This window comes from Sycon ciliatum, chromosome 1, assembly GCF_964019385.1.
Source record: "Sycon ciliatum chromosome 1, ocSycCili1.1, whole genome shotgun sequence".
Classification (NCBI taxonomy): domain Eukaryota; kingdom Metazoa; phylum Porifera; class Calcarea; order Leucosolenida; family Sycettidae; genus Sycon; species Sycon ciliatum.
In genome coordinates this window covers 20,809,095-20,832,432 of record NC_088643.1, presented here as the reverse complement: position 1 = coordinate 20,832,432, position 23,338 = coordinate 20,809,095, and the positions used below count along the sequence as shown (strand labels likewise).

At 50.8% G+C, this 23,338-nt stretch overlaps 1 protein-coding gene across 1 annotated transcript in view; it reads right to left on the bottom strand.

Annotated features, from left to right (window-relative positions):
- The window catches only part of LOC135817495 (platelet binding protein GspB-like), a 37,735-nt gene that overhangs the window by 8,880 nt on the left and 5,517 nt on the right, over positions 1–23,338 (bottom strand). The window contains exons 6-24 of the mRNA XM_065330696.1: positions 21,818–21,903; positions 13,166–21,554; positions 12,633–12,722; positions 12,268–12,334; positions 11,531–11,747; positions 10,523–10,648; positions 9,849–10,033; positions 9,440–9,568; positions 8,962–9,033; positions 7,875–8,136; positions 7,232–7,450; positions 6,463–6,645; positions 5,675–5,846; positions 5,433–5,548; positions 4,784–4,888; positions 3,880–3,955; positions 2,509–2,614; positions 1,012–1,039; positions 19–105 (exon numbers count right to left, since the gene is read on the bottom strand). Of these exons, the coding sequence (XP_065186768.1) occupies positions 19–105; positions 1,012–1,039; positions 2,509–2,614; positions 3,880–3,955; positions 4,784–4,888; positions 5,433–5,548; positions 5,675–5,846; positions 6,463–6,645; positions 7,232–7,450; positions 7,875–8,136; positions 8,962–9,033; positions 9,440–9,568; positions 9,849–10,033; positions 10,523–10,648; positions 11,531–11,747; positions 12,268–12,334; positions 12,633–12,722; positions 13,166–21,554; positions 21,818–21,903 (10,715 nt within the window). The remainder of the gene's footprint in view (positions 1–18; positions 106–1,011; positions 1,040–2,508; positions 2,615–3,879; positions 3,956–4,783; positions 4,889–5,432; positions 5,549–5,674; positions 5,847–6,462; positions 6,646–7,231; positions 7,451–7,874; positions 8,137–8,961; positions 9,034–9,439; positions 9,569–9,848; positions 10,034–10,522; positions 10,649–11,530; positions 11,748–12,267; positions 12,335–12,632; positions 12,723–13,165; positions 21,555–21,817; positions 21,904–23,338) is intronic.

Below are 23,338 nucleotides of genomic sequence, written 5' to 3'. Positions count from 1 at the left end.
ATCGGGCATTCACCATACCTGCCGCGGTATGTACACATCGTCTTTATACTTGACGACAGCGGGATCGGTGATGACATCATAGCGAGTTGTCCTGGTAACAGCCAGCTGAACCATACAAGTGCACAACCGAACAAGTCACCCTGAATAAGTCCAGTACACACCATTTCACGATGATGGCAAACTGTACCCCATTCCGCCCCTTAACCCTTTATTACCGGATTACTTGCACAGCATGAACCAAGATTACGAATTTCAGCACAATTTCCAACTTCACCAGGTCATAACTTTGGTCTCCTTCACTTGATTTTCACAATCTAGGGCTCGTTGGAAAGCTCTTGGCAAGAGCAACGCCAGGGTACCAAGCTCCATTATCTAGTCGCCACAAATCAGGCGCGGTAACACAGCAAAGTCGTCTCCAAGCCTGATATGCAAGCAATTTCGTCCCATCAACGCCATTCCACTCTCCTTCATCGTAGAACGCTCAAATTTGTTTGAGACGATTCAAACTTCAGCTGACTACGTCAATATCACGTGCTTAGTCGCTCAAAGAGCACAAGTAAAGGGATTTTCCCCAAAAATGGCGAAGTGATCGATCAAAAATTTGAATTTGCCGAGGTGAAAATACGGCGCGCGATATCTCTGGTGTCCGATATCGTAACTCTTCGGCGATTGTTGCATTGGATAGCTTGGAGTTTCCGCTACCAAATAGACCTTTCGATTGTTGAATTCGCACAAGAAATGATGGAGTTACGAAGATATTACTGGCCTGCAGACTTTCTATCATATATGATCGAAAGTCTGCAGGCCGGTAATAAAGGGTTAAAAAAGAACAGCAGGTGGGGAAATATCACAGATAGAAAAACACGCCGACTCTTTTGATTGCCCCTCGTTTAGTCTGAATACACACTGTTTCCGGGTCGGCAGGAGCGGCGCAACACAACAACAACAACAATGTAGAAAGGGGAAACAGAACACAACACACTGTGCACAATGCTGCATGGTGCTGCCTACCTGCACACTGCCAGCCATACGCCGACCTCTGTGAAAGAAATGAAGAATACAGATGTGCGTACACACATATACACACCCGCACATACGCTCGCGCAAGCACGCACACACACACACACACCCACACACACACCCACACACGACAATCACCACCCCAAGGTTGGTGCGAGGTGGCCTTTAACCCATCAAGCACGACATGAACGCAAAGAGCGTGCAAGTCTAGTACAGGACATGTACACAGTAAAACCTGTAACTAAAGACCACCGTGACTAGCGACCAGCCTGGTACTACCGACCACTTGGCCAGGCACGGACGGTCTCACATTCAAAATGCACTGTGACTAGCGACTACCTGCTTAACGCGACCAGCGACCGCCTTTTCTTGTCCCAAAGACGATTTTTGACCCGTAACTAGCGACCGCGATGTAGGAAATCAAATGTTACTCGAAGCTCCTTCTTGAAATTTTGCTGATTTTCCATGATCCTGAAAGGAATCTTTCGGTACTACAGCTGAACAAATGAACGCAGGCCATTTTGACTGTGGAGTCGATGGGGACTGCACTACACCTGTCAGAATTTCAAGCGCTGTCAAGAATAGACATGATAGGAAACGTCTTGGAGAGCTCAACGAAAGCGCTCTCTGCTCGATGTTACTACTCGGAGGACAAACGAAGACTGAGCGGCTTTGTCACCCCAGTCATACAAATGAATCGACGATGGCGTCAAGGAATCCAGAAACAAAGCAGCACCGTAAGGTCCTGATGCTGAAGGATCGCGTTCGAACAATCGAGAAATCACAACAAGGATAATTGGTACGATTGATCGGATGAACAAATTTGAACAAATTTGAAGCCCAGCGCAAAACGAAACTTCCACAGGGAACGTTTGACTCCTCGAATGCAAAAAATTTAATCTTCTCTCCCTCTCTCTCTTTTGTCTCTCTCCATCTCTCCGTCTTTCTCTCCAAGTGTTGTTTGACCTGAAATAAGAATGGCATTGCGCAAGTCCTGGGGAATTGTATTAGCTGCATTTTGATATGCATATCATATACTGGGATACATATATGGTCGCAAGGTGCAAACCTCTAACTAAAGACCACCTGCTACTAAAGACCGCTTTTGCTGGCCCCAAGGGGTGGTCGGTAGTCACAGGTTTTACTGTATCCGCTTTCTACAGGACACCGAGTCATTCACTGATGTTACGGAGAGCACGTGAATGTAAGTTGATTACCACACTAATGTACACACAGATACGCATAAGCCATAAGTGTGCACACATATATGCACACATATGTACATACAGAGAGAGAGAGAGAGAGAGAGAGAGAGAGAGAGAGAGAGAGAGAGAGAGAGAGAGAGAGAGAGAGAGAGAGAGAGAGAGAGAGAGAGAGAGAGAGAGAGAGAGAGAGAGAGAGAGAGAGAGAGAGAGAGAGAGAGAGAGAGAGAGAGAGAGAGAGAGAGAGAGAGAGAGAGAGACACACACACACGCATGCATCACTAACTTGGCATGACTAGCAGTAAGAGATGTGATGCGTAGGCAGCTGCCCTCAGCAAGCAGTTGCTCGACGTCTTCCGTCGGCCGCCACACCGACAGCATGGTGCCCAGACCTGCACGCATTGAATTATTTCATGAACACAGGTATGAAGGCACATACATGTATGCACACACACACACACACACACACACACACACACACACACACACACACACACACACACACACACACACACACACACACACACACACACACACACACACATATACACGCACACAAACACACACACACACACACACACATATCCATGAACACACACATGAGAGCCTATACGCACACATAGACATACACAATCCAACATGCCTAAAGTAGAGACACTCTAGCCTTTACAAAGAAGGATATTTCTCCAAAGGCTAGAAGCTACCACTTGTAAGTACACGCCATAATCTACAAATACAAAACAGCAATCATAAATATTCATAAGTGCACTTCGCTGCACACAAAGCCAAACGAGAGTGCAACATTTCAACGGCACGTGCGCTAACTTTTTCAGCCGCAGTAATTCCACTCAAACTCGTGGTGGGCACAGCAATTTACTGATTGTCCCAGCCAGCCCAACTGCATATCTTGCCAAACGTGTTACCTATGCTGGGACCATCTTATGGAACCAGCTCCCCGCTGCGGTCAGGCAAGAAAGAAAACGCAATCGCTTTGTCAATGGCTCTTGCCCTTTTGCTTACCAGATAAATAAGCCTTTTTACAAATGCTGTATGCACTGCTCTTTACGTTATTTTCTCCCTATGCGAGTCGCAACTCCTGTTTTGAGTTGTTTTTCTTCTCTCTTTTTCTTTCCCTCACTAGTGGGACCATTGTTATTAGGCTAGGGCCTGTTTTGGACTTCCCACTCTAAATAAAGAATACAAACAACAACAAAACAACACGTGCAATATACAGATATCTGTAACACTTGTCAAACTTCACAAAAATAGCATGCCAGCAGAGATCAGTGCAGATACTGTAAGGGGCCGTCCGTAATCATTGAACTTTTTTTTTTTACGAAACGAAATAATGGAACGAAATAATTTCGTTTAAAGTCAACAAATGTTCGGTGCATATTTACATGTATTTTCGGCTATTTTCGGCCTAAGATTTGCGCGGCTGAAAAGTCGTTTTGCAAGGCTTAGTGTGATCGTGTATACAGGCAGCAGCAGTGCAGGCTGAAATTTTAATGCGGCCGAAATGCGCTTTAGACACGGGAGGCCGAAAATTAAACGCGCCGACAATTTATAGACTCACAGACGGAAAGGCAAAAGCAAAATACAATAAAACTTCCTAGAGCAGCAGTTAGCATGCTTATTTGTGGCATGCATGTCTTACTTTCTCGCTGCGACGGTGACGGCTGAAGACCAACGACACGCACGGCCAGCACAGATGACACATTGCGTGTAGCACTCTGACCAGCATGATACAAGAACAAACAAACAAAAAATGTTTGAACCAGCTCTACCACTCGGTATTGAGCACACTCTTGGACAGCCTGGAACCTCTCTGTTTTACAAGAACAAACATAGACGTACATAATGTATGGCGTCAGGATATGCAGCACATGAGCGCATGTAGATTAAACTCAATAAACTGTTTTAGCATTTCCCAAATAATTGTAGCCGAGATACCGATTTGGGTGGAGGTGCATGATTATACAATGTGCGAGCAAAATTAAAAGTGGCTACAGTGGAGTCCAAATGCCAGGAGAAAATAAAAGGTGTGTAATCGCACTACATTGTACAACACCACCATTGGACCATTGGACGCCCATCGCCGGAGGCGATGATAGCGATGCTACAGCAGAAGCCATAGCAACTTGTGCTGGGATTGCACCATTCAACAGCTTGCAAGGCTGAAGAATTGACCGCCACTATTCAGCCTGGTCTACACCACACAGCTATGAAGTGGCTTTTTTCTGGCCAGTGAATCCCTACTTTTTGGTCTTTTTAATTTTTTCCCGCACACACATCACACCACTTACTCCGGCATGCACTGGCTGTTGGTAACCACCCAGGAGAATGAAAGAAAAGTCAGGAAGAGTCTGAGAAAGAGAAGAAAGACGCGTGTGACCATAATCGTCGGGAATCGAACCCGCAACCTATCGATTGGAAATCGTTGCACATACCACTGCACCATATGGGACACACCACACACACGCACACGCACACATGAACACACACACACACACACACACACACACACACACACACACACACACACACACTTGAACACACACCTGGAGCTCGCCGGCAAGAGAATCATGGATCTGGATGCGGCGTTTCTCACGCTTTTGAAGCCGAAACGCGTTCAGTGCCGCAAGCTGGCACTCGTTCAGGTCCATCTAGAAAAGACAACAGGATGATCAACAGAGAAGCACAAACGATGGACACAGCATGGCAGATGCTGCCCTAAATAGAGCTACACAGGCCAGATGCTGTATGCAGGCCTCTGGATACAAACAGTAGATACTACACTGTACTTGCTGCACATGCACAAGATACGTGTATGTCTCATATGCATGAGTGACTTGACCGGAAACTGTGCAAAGTAATCACACGGCCTGCTACACACTCACCAACATAGTAATACTTTGCACCACCACTAGCACTCTTGGGTCGAAATGTGTTTTTTTATTCAGTTGCACATGTGACTCGCCAGTCCCTCACACAAACTGATCATGCATATGTTCTGCCATGCAAACAATCTAGTACTGCACTGAATTACAGTGGCGATGACAAGTGAAGTCCGAAATCATGAACACACAAGCCGCCCAGGGACTGCACGTTTCTGGCCCTAACTAAGACACTGGGCTGTGCAGTGAACACCGCTCTGGTTTATTGATGAAGCCTGACTTCACTTGCCACCGCCGTATGTCTGCAACGTACGAGAAAGCTATCCGGGTCCGATGCCTTCTTGGAAGCACGGTAGAGTTGGCTGCCCGTCTCTAGTTCCGTCAGTCGTTCAGACATCAGACGACGGCGCTTGGCAAGGCTGGTGATGCCTGGCAATACAAACAAAACAAGACGTGCAACAAAACAAGTGCAGTTGCAGCATGAAGAAAAACTCTCTCCTACTCGTACACAAACAGATAACGGTCGTACACATTTATGCAGGTAAATTGACTCACCGCCATCCTCGTCTTCATCGTCGTCGTCCGACTCATCGCACTCCTTTAGCGCCCGCTCGTACGCTCCCTCCGCCAGCGCTTCCCTCTGCTGGTCATGCAGGCGTTTGAGGGTCTCTTCTGCTCGCGTGCTGCGGAAAATGCACCGTCCGCTCTCCGCCTCTCTTTCCATCCACTGGAGGAGACAAGTAACACATTGATGGCACTAGCTACGTTGGTTAATTCACACCCAACTGTATCTCCAGGCAAGAGCCTACTGATTATACTCAGCATCGCTATCAGCTTTGGGCTCTAGACAATGGGAGTTCTTCAAGTTCTCTCGCTGTCTTGTCTCATCGTCAGTGGTTAGGCAAAGCAGAATCGGCCACTGGGGAAGAATTGTCGGCATCTCAATCAACTTTCATGTGCCATGAGGAGTTCGATGTTCACACCAGAGGCGGGAGGGGGAGAGCGAGGGGAGAGCGGGCGAGCGAGAGAGAGAGAGAGAGAGAGAGAGAGAGAGAGAGAGAGAGAGAGAGAGAGAAGGGAGAAAGGTGTAATACGATTAAAGTACGAGCCAGGGTAATTGTAAATTAGTCAGATGTAATTTAGTTGGCAGTAAACACAACTCCAACATCAGGAGCAGCCACCTTTTTACAATGCAGTGCACGAAGGTAATATCGGCAATAGGCCAACGATCAACACAACAGCTTTGTGTTGATCAAGAACATTATCGTACACCAACGTAACATCGGTAATAGATTAACGATCAACACAATAGCGTAGTGTTGGTCAAGTTCCCCACTACGTACCAGAGTCGGGTATTTGCGCTGCACGACCACATCAATCATGGGCACTCGTCCACCGGTCGCCGACAGACCGTTCAGTTTGGTGCAGGTGAACGGTTGGGGAGAGCGGTGGAAGCCGAGCTTGGCATCCCAGCGAGCACGTCGTGTACTGTTCATACACAGCTTCAGGCACACAGTAGCTGGCGCCTGGAGGAATCAGCAAGAGGTGGCAAAGAATGGATGGAACTCCAATGTGTGCACATTCAAGCATCTTACTTTAAAAACGGGGTCTGCTTGCTTCAACTGCAGCATATCTATATACACTCGTGGTCAAAGAAATCCGAGCCACATGCCAAAGCAGCGCCAAGGCTCATGCGGCCCTCGGATCGGTTTTCGGAACATGCATGATGTAATTGAAATGGAAACGCGGCGCTACTTCTGACTCGCGGGTCGCATTTCCTTGGTCACGACTGCATAGTTCTAACCATCAAGGCTACCTTGTCTAATTGTCCGCAAACTCCAACGCAGCTACTTACATATTTAGAAAACTTCACTTCCAATTCCAAACTCCAAAAAAACGGTCTCTTCACTGAGATTAAAATTAAAATTTACATTACACCAAATTTGGCCCAATTCGTGCAAAACGGGGTTTTCGGGCAGGGCCGGACCGGGTGCTACGGCCCCGTCAGGTAACTCTCACCCCCCCCCCCCTCCTGCAGACGTCCAGTGCAATTAAATCATTCGTTGGAACTCCATAAAAGAAAATGAGCAGTAGATCAGTTCCCTGGCTTACTTCAAGCGGTGGCGTAGCCTGCGGTGGGTTGGAAAACTCAGAACCGATTAGAAATAGCTTGGTGCCGGGCCGAATGACGCGCCTGCGGACAAGAGCCAGCAGTGGTGCATCGAGAGTTGCCGGCATCTTGTACCAGCCGTCAGTCAGCTCTACGTGTGCCAGCGACGGTGGGTCTGTAGGCTCTGCAGTGCCTGGTGTAACCGCTTGGTCGCGTGTAGTCTGGACAATCAAAACCAACCCAACACCCACACCCACACAAACACACACACACAAACACACGTACACACACACAAACACACGTACACACACACAAACACACGTACACACACACCCACCACACACCCACACGTACACACACACCCACACAAACACAAACACACGTACACCCACACCCACACCAACACACCCACCCACAAGTGCGCATGCGTGGACACACATTAGTTCACACATATGAATATGCACACACGAGCACATACGCATGCACATGATTCAGCAGAGAACAGCGACCGTCACTCTCACATATTTTTCTAAACCCGTTGTAGAGAACACACCAATACCCAAACTACAGCCAGTACTACATAGCCGACAAACTGTTTAGATAGAGCATGAAGTGAGTGAAAACGCTAACTACCAGTTTGCATACCTTTGTGCCGGACTGCGCAGTAGCAGAGGCTGAAGCCGGCGTAGTGGCCATCCCGCCCGCACTGCGAGCTTGTTTCGTTGGCGTTGGAGTACCAACGTTGGACGAAGGCGTCTGCGCAGAGCTGGCACTAGCAGGAGTAGCGATACTAGTAGTGGAGGCACTGGCAGCGGTACTGGTGGCAGCAGGGAGTATGCCGGAAACACACAGCACCATTGCTTGCGCAGGGCTGTCGTCCAGTTCGAATATCTTCTTCAGAGCGGATCTGGTGCACGGAGAGCACAACGACTGCATCATTGGCACAGAAAGCATAGCAGTGTTCTCCACCAACATGCATAGCAGTGTTCTCCACCAACATGCATAGCAGTGTTCTCCACCAACATGCATAGCAGTGTTCTCCACCAACATGCATAGCAGTGTTCTCCACCAACATGCATAGCAGTGTTCTCCACCAACATGCAAGCAGTGTTCTCCACCAACATGCATAGCAGTGTTCTCCACCAACATGCATAGCAGTGTTCTCCACCAACATGCATAGCAGTGTTCTCCACCAACATGCATAGCAGTGTTCTCCACCAACATGCATAGCAGTGTTCTCCACCAACATGCATAGCAGTGTTCTCCACCAACATGCATAGCAGTGTTCTCCATCAACATACATCACCAGTATACATGTACACAGTCATGCAAGGCTTAGAGCTTCAACACGCCGACACGGAATGTGCTCAAATGGAACTACACCAGGGCTGGTACTGGGATTGCATTGTTCAACACACACACCCACACACACACACACACCCACCCACACACACACACGCACACACACACACACACCTCAGACCTCAGACCTGCCCATCGCGGAAGCGATGATAGCGAACAGCTACCGGTATGTTAGACATAGCAACTTGTGCTGGGATTACACCATTCGACAGCTTGCAAGGCTGATGAATTGACCGCCACTATTTTGAGCCTGGTATCCACCACACAGCTGATTGAAGTGACTTTTTCTGGCCAGTGAATCCCTATTTTTTCATTTTTTACACACACACACACACACACTCCTGATCACACACACACAAACAACGCATACCTCTGAGCGCGGTCGATCTCCCGATCATAGCGGTACTTCAAGCGCAGCAGAACGTTCTCCGGCGTTAGAAGTCTACAGCACAGGTGATAGAAATCACTATTGAAGAATGATCCTGCAATACAGTGCTGTCTAGCACAGCTCCAGAATCAAATCACAATTGCGACAAAGGAAGTTCCGTGATACGCACAGGAATTGGCAAAGTGCACCCAACTCTAACAGTCATTAGAATAGAAATGACTTTGGAAACAAGTAAAAGCACTCTTCCTTCATTGGGTGCACTAGATTTGCCAAAGAAAGAACACCTGTGAGGCTGTGACCTATATGACTGTATACTGCTCACCAGGGAGTACTAAAAAAACGTTTTTTTAGTACTCCCTGTTGCTGAAGATGCAAGTAACCCTATCTGGGGTCATGCCCCAAGGCACAAATAGTACATGTACATGCATAGCTTTAAAAATAAAAAAATTATCACTTGTACCTTCCGCCAAGCTGCGATGCAGCAGCCACTTCTTGAGCTGCCAAGCTCCAGACGATCCATCGGTAATGGTTTCGAACCCAGGCGTCCGATACCAGCCTCTTATCCACGCCAGGAGTGCTGAAGAAGGCCCTGTACACATACGCATACACATGCACACCCACCCACGCATGCACCCCCCCCCCCCCCCAACATACACACACAGACACACACAGACACACACACGCGCGCGCACACGCACAGACACACACAGACACACACACACACAAACACAGACACACACACACAAAGACAGTGAGTGCTACACGTACAGATGGACTGTTATTCTTCCACAGTATCTTTGTTCATTCAGCGTTTTGACTAGGCACAATCTGTCCATTATCAAACCAATATCACGCATAGAACAACTCACTTTCCGATGTCCTCAACGCCAACAGTGTTCTCTGTAATCTCCAGCCAGCCACCATCTGCTAGACGAATGCCTTTGTCCTGCTGGCATGCAGACGAGCTGAAGAAGTTGCTCGCCGTGAAGCGGAATGCTCCGGCCGACCTGCTCGAGACGCTCAAAGTCTCCTCAGAAACACCAAACATCAGTAGCTGGTGTGATGTACAGCATGGGGCACAGCACACGGCACAGAACAGAAAGCACAAGTATAAGAGAAGCTAGTCCTATCTGCTGATAATAAACACCCCCAGACACCCCCCAACACACACAAGGTCACAAGGCAAGGCAGCGGCATTCAGCAGCCCACACATCTGCTACTTCAACAGGAGACAGCCACACCAAATACAAGACCAGGCACTACAGAACCTACAAACTACACGGCTCTCGCCAACTCTTTAGGTTAGATGGTGTTCACATGTACATGGGGAATGAAGAGCTAGAGACCAAAAGCAGATGCCGTACATGAACGCATGCATAATAATGCCAACAAGGAATAGTCACACACACACACACACACACACACACACACACACACACACACACACACACACACACACACACACACACACACACACACACACACACACTACCACCCACAGCAACACACACGAGTGCATGTACTGCAATAACTGCACACAAACCTCGTCTCTGGTCTGAGGCTCTGGCGGCCCACCGGACAGAGATGCGAGTCTGATACGCTGCCCATCTTGCCGCGCCTGCAACAGACGACCAATCTGCGGACGGCAGCTCCCCTTGGACGATGTCGCCTGCAAGGAAAGACAGAAACCAATCGAGTCAACTCACAGCTGGACTATAGCGAGAAGAAGTAGTCTCGGTCTATTGGAAACATGTAGCGACACATCATGTGACTTCAGTATAGCGTTGCTCCAAGGGCCACACAAACTTGTACATGAGAGCCACGGTAATCCATGCTTGCGGCCAGGTGACTGAGATAGCATAGGCAGGTGACTGAGATAGCATAGGCAGGTGACTGAGATAGCATAGTCAGGGTCCAGAAAAATAGAACAGTGTAACCCACACAGTATGTATCCAGAAAGGATACAAATGTACGGACTTTTCAAGGCACGGACTTCTCCTCATATAAGGTCGTATAAAAATCCATTCGCACTACAGGTACTCTGATAAGACGTACACATTGCGCATGATGTACCGCTCAGCCAGTCACATGAAAGGGTGGCCACGCACACCACACACAACTATTCTCCACGTTATGGGTACTGTAATCCGTGAAATGTTTGCGCCGGGTTTAGTTCGCAATTCGCAAGCAACGGACAAATTTGCACGTGAATTGGAGTCAATTCCCTTAGTTTCTTTACTACAGTTCTTTTACGTTTCGCATCGGCTTACTTTTGAGATTTAACACCCCATTGCGAAAATCACGAAGGATTCAAGATCGCAACGGTTTCTGGACTTACAGTACCTGCCATGGCACAGTGCACATATCACCGAAGTGCATTAATAGGGTGACAATGGCAAGTCGTCTGAACACTGGGACTGGTACTGGCACTGGGACAGCACTGGTAGTGGAGTTGAACACTCTTGGTCAAACGCCCATGCGTGCCGGAACGGATCCAGACAGACATCGGTACACACCAGAGACACGGGGCAAGCGTTCAAAAAGAACAAACCTGCTGCTTGCTGTCACCCGCTGCTTCGGTCGGATTGGATTTGGCTGATGATGATGATGATGATGATGGACGGTGTATCGCTGCCTTGTCTGGATGTCTTGGTGTCACCTGGCGGAATGGAGTGTTGAACGGAGATTGGCCGGCTACACCATGCCGTCGACTCACATTGGAGATGTTTGACAGGGCCGAAGAGGAGGATGATGAGCTAGCACCGCGCCTGTTACAGTAAATACGAGTGTACATGCACACATACACACATACACAGTCATAGTTTAGCAAACCAGACTGGGCCAGAGTTGGCACATACTTCGAAGTAGTTTCAGCTGGCTGGATACCTGTAAAAGATACCAGTCGAGGCGGCTACAATCTATGCCTCTTCACACTACATGCTAGTACATAGTCCATGGCATGTCGTAGCAACGCTCCAATAGCAGCATGCCGGTGTCATCAAAATCAGAGAGAGAGAGAGAGAGAGAGAGAGAGAGAGAGAGAGAGAGAGAGAGAGAGAGAGAGAGAGAGAGAGAGAGAGAGAGAGAGAGAGAGAGAGAGAGAGGGGGAGAGAGAGAGAGAGAGAGAGAGAGAGAGAGAGAGGGGAGAGAGAGAGAGAGAGAGAGAGAGAGAGAGAGAGAGAAAGAGAGATCAAAATGCCCACTCTAACTGCTGGTGACCAATTAGCAAGGAAAACAACAATCTGTGGTTCAGGTACAGACCGACTGTAAGCGGGCCGATGTGCTTACGATTCTCGCGGCAGACAGCGCTGGGGAGTCATGCGCGACAAACCGATGGCACGATCGCGGAGGAACTCTGCAGACAGCAACACAGGTACACAGGTAGTCAGCAGAGCACTGTGCCACATACTGAACTACGAGTGTTCTGCTTCACACGTTTCCTTTCCCCTAGCATCACTGCCTGCTGATGTACACAGTTTCTAAGTAACAATGCACATTACAGTGGCAGGACCATCATCGCTAACAACATTATTTGATAGGCTGCATTGCCTTGCATCGACGGGGCAGTGTAAATAAGTGCATAAGACTATTTCAGAAGAGATATATGTGTGTGCCTGTGGTGCACACAAGGTATGTCAAACTGAGCCATATACCTGATGGGGTACTGCGGCTAGGTGCCAGAGACTTGCGATGTGATTTCATGGAAGGAGTCGTGACCGGTGCAGCAGCAGTAGGTACTTGATCTGATGTTTACAAGCGTGTAAATATGCACACACACACATGTGCAGACACACACATGTACACATGCACACACATGTACACATGCACACACATGTACACATGCACACATATGAACACACACACACACACACACACACACACACACACACACACACACACACACACACACACACACACACACACACACACCTTGTGATACGCAATATTGATGGTAACAGCACATGATTTATTATGCATCACACGGCGCACACTTGGAGCCAGGGAGTAGTAAAATACCGGTATTTTACTACTCCCTGCTCGAAGTATACCCGATGTAATAGTAAACTACTACTCACGGGTCGCAGAAAGGCGGGAGGTAGCTAGACTGGGGAGGGTGGAGTGCCTTACATGTATTAGTACTAGCAGATGTGCATGCCTGGCTGAAAGCAAAAGAAAACAGACTCACCATGACCACCGTGCATCGCCATAGTGCTAGCATCCACACACGGGCTTCCGCAGGCACCACCGCCACCGCGTTTGTCCGTCTTGAGCGAAGTACGATGAGAGCGCGTTTTAGGAATCACGGGCGTGACCGCATCGCCGGAGGCAGCAGTGGTAGCAGTTGCACTGCACGCTGACGCCAGATGCACGCCGATCTGTGTCGTGGCCACGCTACTGCGCACCGAGGCAACAGGCTGGCGCGGTACAGCACTGCCAGTTGGACTTCGGAACTGTTGTTGACCAGTGGCAGTGCCGTCACCGCTGCCGGACTGCTGGTGAGTTTTGGCATCTTTCCCAGCATCTGCTGCCGTATCATCCGACCAGAAGGACTTCGCGAACGCCATGGACTTGTCTGAAACGCCTACGGCCTTTCCGGCCGCCGTGCTAAATGCAAAGGAGTGTGACGGAGGACGACTCGCTTCAGAGTTTGCCTGCAAAGCGGCCTGTACGGCGGCCAGCGATGCCTTGTTCACAGAAACCTCTGTACCCGATGCTGTGCTGAATCCGGGCATTACAGCCGGCTTGCCGTTCTGGTTTCCTGCAGTGAACTGAGCAATAGCAAGTGCGTGTGGTGAAACATCTCGCTTGTCTCCGTCACCATCACAGGCGTCGTGCTGACTGCGAATAAAGTGCAGGGATTCCTGCGAGAGGAGCACCTTGCCACCACCGGCCGTGCTGAAACCAGGCATGAGTGGCTTGGACGATGACTTGCCAGCATCAGCGAGCGTGCCATCATGCCCGGGTGCTCTGTCGTGACCTGTGAGATCATTTCCTAACATTGCACATGCCACATCCAAGCTCTTCTTATCCAATGCAGGCACATCAGTACTTCTGGCTATGTCGGTACGAACGGCGGACTCATTGGGCCCCTTTCCTGGCATGGTGCCATCGTGCTTGCGACGTTTCGACAACGGCATGGGACTGTCGCCAAAGAGAGCCCGGGCTGTATCAAGCAGCTCGCTGGACACAGAGACACTTTTGCCAGCTGCGGTAGTAAACCCTGTCGTCATGGGTAGCGCTGAATTGGATGATCTGCTGGTTACACTGCCGCCATCTGCATCGTCATCGGAGATCTTGGATGCACATTCATTTGCCTTCCGCGAGACAGCCAGTTCGCTGCCAGTTGCACTGTGGAAGGCAGTCACACATTGCTCGCCAGTGGTGGATGACTGATCGCCAATCTGTCGGGATGCATCAATGTCATCGCCGCCATCATCGTGTGCTCGCTTTCGAGCAAGAGCCAGCGACTTTGCGGAGATGGACACACTTTTCCCTGCACCGGTCTTGAAACCAGTCATAGTGAGTGCATCAGTGGAGTTGGTCACACTTTTCCCCGCACCGGTCTTGAAACCAGTCATAGTGAGTGCATCAGTGGAGTTGGTCACACTTTTCCCTGCACCGGTCTTGAAACCAGTCATAGTGAGTGCATCAGTGGAGTTGTTCATTAACAGATTAGACGATTTTGACTGCTTCGGCAATACAGTAGGAGCGGCTTCCGCTATCGATGGCACATCCTCACTGTCATCACGAGCCCGCTTTCGCGCCAGAGCCATGGCCTTTGCAGATACAGACACACGTTGACCTGCACCGGTCTTGAAACCGGTCGTAGCCAGTCTGCTTCCTTCTGGGCTAGCCGAGTTGGGATTGAGTGGCATTTCAACTGAGCTGGTGCCAATGGCTGGTAGTGTGTCCTCGCTGGTATCATCGCGGGCTCGCCGTTGAGCCAAAGCCAGTGACTTTTCCGACACAGACACACTCTTTCCCGTGCCAGTCTTGAACCCAGTCACAGTTAGCATGTTGGCAGAACTGATGGGTACCGAGCTGGGACTATTCGACACGACCGCTGTTTCTGTGGCAGTGGATGATGATTCACTCTGGGCCCTAACGGCCTGCGGCTGCTTTTGAGCGGTCGGCGTCTCTGAGATGGACACGCTCTTTCGTGCAGGGGCATTGAAGCCAGTCACTCTTGGTCTCTTCAATGATGGGGTAGTCGAGCTGGGACGTTTTGGCGTAACGACACCAGCAGCTGCTTTGATGATTGGCGGCAAATCGTCGCCACTATCATCGTGCGCCCGCTTTTGAGCAAGAGCAAGCGACTTTGCGGACACGGACACACTTTTCCCTGCGCCGGTCTTGAAACCAGTCACAGACAGTGTACTAGGTTTCCTTGGCACTGGGCTAGAGGGTGCGGGATGATTCGCCGGCACAGCAACAGTAGCTTCAACAATTGGCGGCACATCATGACTATCTTCGTGGGCCCGCTTTCGGGCCAAAGCCATTGCCGTTGCGGACACAGAGACACTTCTCCCAGCGCCAGTCTTGAAGCCAGTCAAGGCTTGCGTGCTTTTGGAGTTGTTTGCTGGTGGAATGGACACATCAGGACGATCAGTGCTGTCTTCATCGACTGGTGGTATGCCGTCGCTATCCTCATTTGCACGCTTCCGGGCCAGCGCCATGGACTTCTCCGAGATAGATACAGCCTTTCCGGCTGCAGTTTTAAAACCAGTCATGGTAGGTATGGTCGCGGAACTGTTCAATCCTGGGCTACTCGAGCTGGAAAGGATCGGCTCTACGCCTGAACCAGCGCCAACGACTGACAGCATGTCTCCGATCACCTTTACTTCAGCAGCTGTGGAGTTACACGCAGCTTTAGTAGGATAGTGTGACTCGCTTTTAGGAGATGAGTAAGTCTTAGATAGTGATGTTTCCATCTCAGCAGGTGGCAATGGCCGAATGGGGGCATCTACCTTGCAGTCATCATCAAGCGGGCTTTGAGCACAGGCTACTGCCGGTGTGCAGGTACTTGTGTCAGACACACTAGTGAAACCAGGCGCAGTGAGTTGCACTATCTTGCCTGAGTCGTCCTCGGTATTTGGCAGTGCCTCCCACGCGACGGTAGTCGTAGCGACTGCAACCACACTCCGCTGGTGTGGCGAAGCCGTGGACGACCTCTCTTGTCGCATCGGTCCTCCAGCCACGGCCGTGGCAATGTGCCAGGGCTGTTGTGCCGTGCTGTTGTCTGCAGCATGCACCGTCGCTTCGCTGCTGTGCACTAACAGCTGCCCGCCCATCATCACGGGAGAATGCTTCAGTATGCATGCAGGTGATGCTGATATAGCGCACCTAGCATCACTTCGCACAGCCGCAGAAGCGCACACAAGAATGGGTGACACTTCTCCACACGCCGGACTTGTTCTCTTGCTACTAGCACTGAGCATGTCGTCCTCGGGTTGCTCATCGTTCGTCGTATCTGCTTGGGCAATCTCTGAGGATGAAACGCACGTGGATGTGGCTGCCTTGACCCGTTCTCGCTCAGCCCCGCACGCAGCAATGCCAGACGTGGCCGAATGCGGTGACAACACTTCATGATGGACGCTCGTCACGCCATCAAGCTCAAACTTAGCATTTCCTACGCCAGACTGGAGTGGTGCAGGTGTATCCGCAGGCCGTGAAGCTTGTCCTGAATCACCAGTGACATGATAATCACCCACCCGTGGTGACGCATCAGCTCCAGTGCTGTCACGCTGAACAGTAGAAGTTGCAGAAGCAGCCGCAAACTCTGAACCTCCAGCAAACTGCAACACTTCCACATCAAACTCCTGCAGACGCGCAGCTGCAACTCCGAGTGATTTCCTGGGCGCAGATAACACTGCGCCTCTGCCAGTTGAGAACCCAGTTGCGCATATGCCTTCCTTGCTGTCAAGCGGTGTCTGCTGTCGCTCACTCACAGCTGGAGCGGCACATGGAGACAGCGGCATAGAACTGCTCACGGCCAACTCAAGCACTGAGTCCTCCAGTTGGACATCTGCTTCGATGGGAGCCATTCCCTCATGCACTGTGACTTCATCCACACCGTGTACTTGCAAGTCAGTCCTCTCACTCTGAAGAGCAGACGCATCAGTCGTTGCCGTTCGCACTGGCTCCGGCATGCACGTCTTCGCAGGAATCGTGGCACACTGTTCAGGCTGACCGCAGTCCGATCTGCTTACTCCATCGCTCTGCATCGCATTCCGAGAACCCGATAATGCAATCCCAGGTTGCGGTGCAGTCGGTTTCTTCGCAGAGCCACGTATTGAAGTGTACTGAGGATCGCTCCAGACGTCATCCAGCACGTTGCTTGCTCTCGCGTACGCCTTGGCAGAAACAAGGATGGGAGAGCCGGCGGCTGTAAAGAACCCGGCGCACACCGGGCTCAACCCGGGCTGCAACGATTTAGCCGCGCTGCCCTCTGCGGACAGCACGCTGGCAGCTCCACTATCACGAACTTTAGCTGCAGGGGAAATCCCCTCTATGCCGCCTGGCTGCTCGTGTTTTTTGCACGGTGCAAGAGGCGGAGATGGGCGACTACTCGACGCAGGGCTGTCCGTTGATTCCTTCACAGTAGATTTCCCGAGGGCACCGCCAGGGAGGCCAGAGTCGGGCTGCCGGTGAGCGCTCGCATCGAGCAGCAGCAGCGGTGAGATGGAAGACCTACCGGCCATGCTTGCAACGCCGGAGTCGTCCGCATCTGCACTGCCCTTGGCCGAGCGGTATGCATCTTGAAGTGGCAGCTTCGGCAGCACATCCACTTTCTGATTGGCATCATTAGCGGAAGCGGCGGCCATGTCCAGTGCTTCGAGGAATAGATTACTATTCATCCCAGATTCATCCAAATCACACGGCTGTTCCTCTGCGAGACCGGTCAGTCCCCGGGGCGGCTGCAGGACGGGAGAGCCGAGGTCGGTGAAGCGGCTCGGCGAGCAAACCCTGGCTTTGGCGGCAGGAGTGCGCTGAGCGTTGGACAACGCATGGCCACGCCTGGCGCCGATTTGTGCATTGCCTGGGCACTGGACTGGCGTGACGCTACCAGTGGCATGCTCATCATCCCGCACGACATTCTTTCCCGACCCGTCATCCATCATTGAGCTACGCACGATGCCTGCATGTTCAGGAGAGAGAGCATGGCTCTTGCAAGCACTGGGTGAGATAGAGACCGACTTGCGCCAACCGTCCTCCACATCATCCGATGAATCCAGCTTTGGGTATGCAACACCTCCCGACATGTTACAGAACGCTGCCTCGGCAAGACAAACCTGCTCTGCCGTGGAAGGTAAGCTAAAGCCCTCGGTCTCATGAAAGCACTGCTGCTCCTCCTCGGTTGGTTGTTGCTCTGCCGTTGCAGTGGAACCACCGGCCTTAGTATCACTGAGGAGCGGGTATGCGTCAGAAGATGACTGGCATGCAGTGGCAATGCTATCGGCAGCTACGACTCCGTCAGTAAAATCCTGTCCCGCGTGTGAATTAGTCGCCGGCGGTGATCGTGGTGGACTGTCTGTCGCTTGTCCGGTTAGCATATCCATCAGGCAGTCTAGAGGATCAACAGCACTGGGTGTGCGTTCACGCAGCGGGGACAGGCACTCGTCCAGTGCCTTCACGCTAGTGTGCTGATTCTCATCGGAACACTGCTCGATGGCAGCTCTCACTGAACCATGGTAGTCATTCTGGGCAACACATCCATCTTCATCGCTATCTTCGCTGCGAGTGGATTTAGATGGTGATTGAGGTGCTGAAATCGATGTCGATTGGACAGGATGCAGGGCACAGCTTGTAGATACTGAATTTGACTTCTGGCTAACACAGGTGGAGAGGTCTGCCTTTGGGACGTGACACACGGTACTGCTGATGGCAGGTTGTAATGGCTGAACACTTGCAACAACACTAGGGAGTGAACTGGATTGGGCCTCTGGCTCGGGGCAAGTGGATTTTGCACCGCAAGTGTGTTGACTCGCTGCCGTATACGACGCCCGAGGAGACGGGTTTTCATGTAATTGGACTTCCGCGTCACTGTGCGGAGACCCCATGCCTTCGAGAACGGCTACAAGTGCCTCTTCATCGATTGAATCACTCATTCTATGTGCAGACGGTTGCCACACGGGATCGGCTGTTCCACCACGACCAGTCCCTGCTGCTGGTTCACTACATACTGGCAAAGCCGTTTCTGGGTTTGCTTCCACAGATGGTGATGGCGGTACTCTCGGAAAGCCATCCCTGTTGATAGTCACTGATGACAGCCCAGCAGAGGCAGTAGCAGCACTGGAATGGGCACCGGATTCCATCAGATCCTGAGCAGACGTCGGAGAAAACGGCACGGACACGCACGCGGCCGACAGGTTGTCAATTTCCTGATCCGTAAGAGCGAGTGGGCTCGTGTACACGCCAGTCTCCAGAAGTTTCACGGAGTTTTCCGGCAAGGGAATGCTTTTCACACCGACTTGATGAGCAGTGTCTGAACTCGGAGACGATACTAGCTGCGGTGCTGGGCGGGGTGCCTTGAACGAGGCCGTTTCATGCCGAATATGTCTTGGTGTTGACATTGTCTCGCTCGATTGGTGCTTGGGCTCAGCAACAAGGCCGAGCTCCTCGTCAACATCCTTCAGTATCTGCTTGGCTTGCTCCAAGCCACGCTCCGACACGACGGCCGAACGTCCAGACAGCATACGGAAGGTAGCAACTCCAGTCTTGTTGCTGGACTGGACAACGCGACATGCCGTGGCGGATGTTGCACTGTGGGCGACTGGAGTAATGGGAACAGGGACACGTTGCTTGTCATCAGCTGTAGTACTGTGGGAAGTCAAACACTCTCGAGCTGCAGGAACGCGTTGCTTGTCATCAGCTAAAACACTGTGGGTGCCTGCAGTAATGGGAGTAGGAACATGTTGCTTGTCGTCACTTGAAATATTGTGGGCGACTGGAGTAATGGGAGTAGGAACATGTTGCTTGTCATCAGCTGAAATATGGCGGGCGACTGGAGTAATGGGAGTAGCAACATGTTGCTTGTCATCAGCTGAAATATTGGGGGCAGTCAAACACTCTTGAGCTGGGCTTGGTGCAGGAATACGCACAGTTGGCCTGGTGTCGGCGCTAGCAGGGTCGGCATTCCGGATACTGTCTACACCATCACCCTGTTTACCGGTCACTGCTGCAGTCGCAACACCAGCACTAGCGGGGTCAGTGCAGGTGCTGGCCAAATTTGCATTGCTTTGTTCATGGTGCTCACTAGTCACTGCTAAAGATTCAATGCCAGCACTAGTAGGCCGAGTGGGGTCAGGGCGGGCGTTGGCCAAACCTGCATTGCTTTGTTCATGCACTGGCTGCGGACTTATTGCGCAGGCTTGTAGCGCATCATCAACATCAGCTTCTAAAAGCAGCCGGGCCTTCACTAGTTCGTCTTCGGATACTTGCACGGCGCGCCCAGACAACATACGGAAGGTGGCTGGCCCATTCTTGTTGCTCGTGTCCACAACTTCCTGAGCTGCCAGTGAAGTCGGAGTGCAAGTGACCGGCGGTCTCTGAACTTCTCGCTCTTCGCTAGGAACGACAGCGGCAAGAGTTGAAGGTGATGCACCAGACTCCTGAGGCAGAGATTTTGACTGTCTCAACTGAGTGACCATGGTTGGGGATTTCACGGCCGGATGATCGGGTACCACAGCACATGGTGCATTCAGCGGCATGGGAGTGCTTTTATCACGATCATCTGGATAACAAAAGAGTCTCCCCCTTTTTTCTGGTGCCTGGGAATCCACGGCCATTGGTACTTGGCGAGATGTTGAGGGTGTGGCTGCAGCTATCGCTCTGAGAGACCTGCGTTCGTCTGGCGTATCCGCAACACCTGGGGGTGATGTAGCAGTGGACAAGGCTGACGTCACTGCAGCGGTCTTGACTACGCTGCCACCCGATAGCAACTGAGCTGGACTTCGCTTATCCACAGCAGCGTAGTCTCCGAACACTGCGGCTGATAAAGATGGGGAACCACTTGTTTCCTCCGCAGCACCAGGCGGCATAGGGACACGCGTGTGAGGCTGTGTGTAGTCAGAAAACAAGGCATGCTCCGAGAAAAGGGCCAGCTCGCTATACAGCTTCTCCTCGTTCATACCGGAAATCGGAGTACAAGGTGGCTGTCCTGGCAGCGAAGGAGAATAGCTAGCAGCTCCACCACTGGAGGCTGCACCCGGTGTAGGCTGCTCGTGAAGAACACACTCGAAGGACAATTTTTCAGACGATGCTGGCTGCTGCTCCTCCTCGGTTTCAGGCATATTGATGCGGCAGCTCTGAGCCGATACAGTAGAGATTGTCTGGCAGCTTGCTGCTCTGGCATGCTCAGCATGCAGTTTGTGCTGTGAAGTGGATGACTCCAGCTGCGTAGCCGGTGCACCGTGGTTGTCCCCTGAGGGTACTTCGGATTCGATCTTGCCCTTGCCGCCTTCGCAGTCCCCGGCTTCACTGCCCCGGTCCTGATCTCGCCACAGTGTATGGCTGGACTGCGTTGAGTGACCCTTTCCACCTTCACCGCCAGTGAACAGAACACGTCCATGAGGCTGAAGGAAAGACCATAGTGAAACACATACAGTACAGCCGAGCATCAATCCAAATTGGAACAGTGCCTAAGAAGACAGGAGGTAAGGGAATTGTGAGGAGTACAGAATAAGGCATAGGGAGGGAGAGTGTGTGTGTGTGTGTGTGTGCGTGCGTGTGTGTGTGTGTGTGCATGTGTGACTGAGCCTATGGTGGGCAGAAAAGTTTTCATTGAAGAAAAGCAACTGACCAGCTGGCATACACATCACTTCAGTGCAGCACTAACCTGGCGAGAACGAGATGGCGTAATGGTCGCTGAGATTCCTCGGCCCTGCGTACCTTGCCCATGTCGCTGCAGTGTGTGTGGGGAACCTGCAAATGGAAACAAGCACATAGGAATGTTTTTTCAGAGTGATAAATTTAAAGGTGTAAAGAACCACGATTTACACGAATGATTATTCACATGAGCATCAATGAACGAACGAATAACTTGGTATACGAAAATCGTAGTAGAGTCCACCATTCTCCACATAACCGTGATTCACTTCAAAAATAATATGAATAGGTGTTTCCCAAAGCCGCCATTATTCTCCAAGATGCCACGACTCGCCTTAGTCAGTGCCCAAATGCTGATAGAAGTGGGATTACCCTCACAGCAGTGCCAACATGTATCCCAAAGCCGTTACCATGGTGATCAGAGCACTGGAGCAGCAGTAAAAACTCAATATATGTAGCATTTTGGCAGTCCGGCCGAGCAGTGACAAAAATAGCACCTATTGAGAGCACGTACTAATGGGTCGGGAGCAAGACAGTGCAAACTACCTGCCATTTCTTTTTTTCCCTTTTCTTTTCCCACTCACGCACACACACCTCAGACCTGCCCATCGCGGAAGCGATGATAGCGAACAGCTATGTTAGACATAGCAACTTGTGCTGGGATTACACCATTCAACAGCTTGCAAGGCTGATGAATTGACCGCCACTATTTTTAGCCTGGTATCCACCACACAGCTGATTGAAGTGACTTTTTCTGGCCAGTGAATCCCTATTTTTCATTTTTCCATTTTTTTCTTCTTTTTTTCTTTTCTTTTTCTACACACACGCCACACCACATACTCCGGCATACACTGGCTGTTGGTAACCACCCAGGAGAATGAAAGAAAAGTCAGAAAGAGTTCGAGAAAGAGAAGAAAGACGTGTGCGACCATAATCGTCGGGAATTGAACCCGCAACCTCTCGATTGGAAATCGACACATACCACTGCACCATATGGGACACACACACACACATACACACCTCAGATCTGAGGTGTGTCAGATGTATCACAAGAGCAAAACAAATGCTGTTCCATGAGATGGATAGACCTTTTCACGGAATTAGTTCTTCAACAAATACTCAAGATTGATTCAGCAGATCATCTTTTTTTGCGAAAGAAAAAAAAACAAGCGCGAGGCACCCATCAAAAATCACGATTAGTGGCGTGTCACCTCCTTGTATTTTACTACTCCCTGATTGACACGTACACACACACACACACACACACCATGTACCATGTATACGCCCGTCGCAAGAGAAGCACGCAAATCTGCATATGCACTGGATATGCACCCACAGATTTTCTCTTATAGCAACGATAGCGAACAAGATCTGAATGAGACAGATCAAGACTTGCGCCAGATAACTGTCTAATCCACACAACTGGCGAAGCCATGTGAATCGACCACCGATACACACCTGGTCTACACCACACGGAGTACATCAGCATAAAACGGCCAAGACAGTTACCTATGCACACCCTACACTTGCT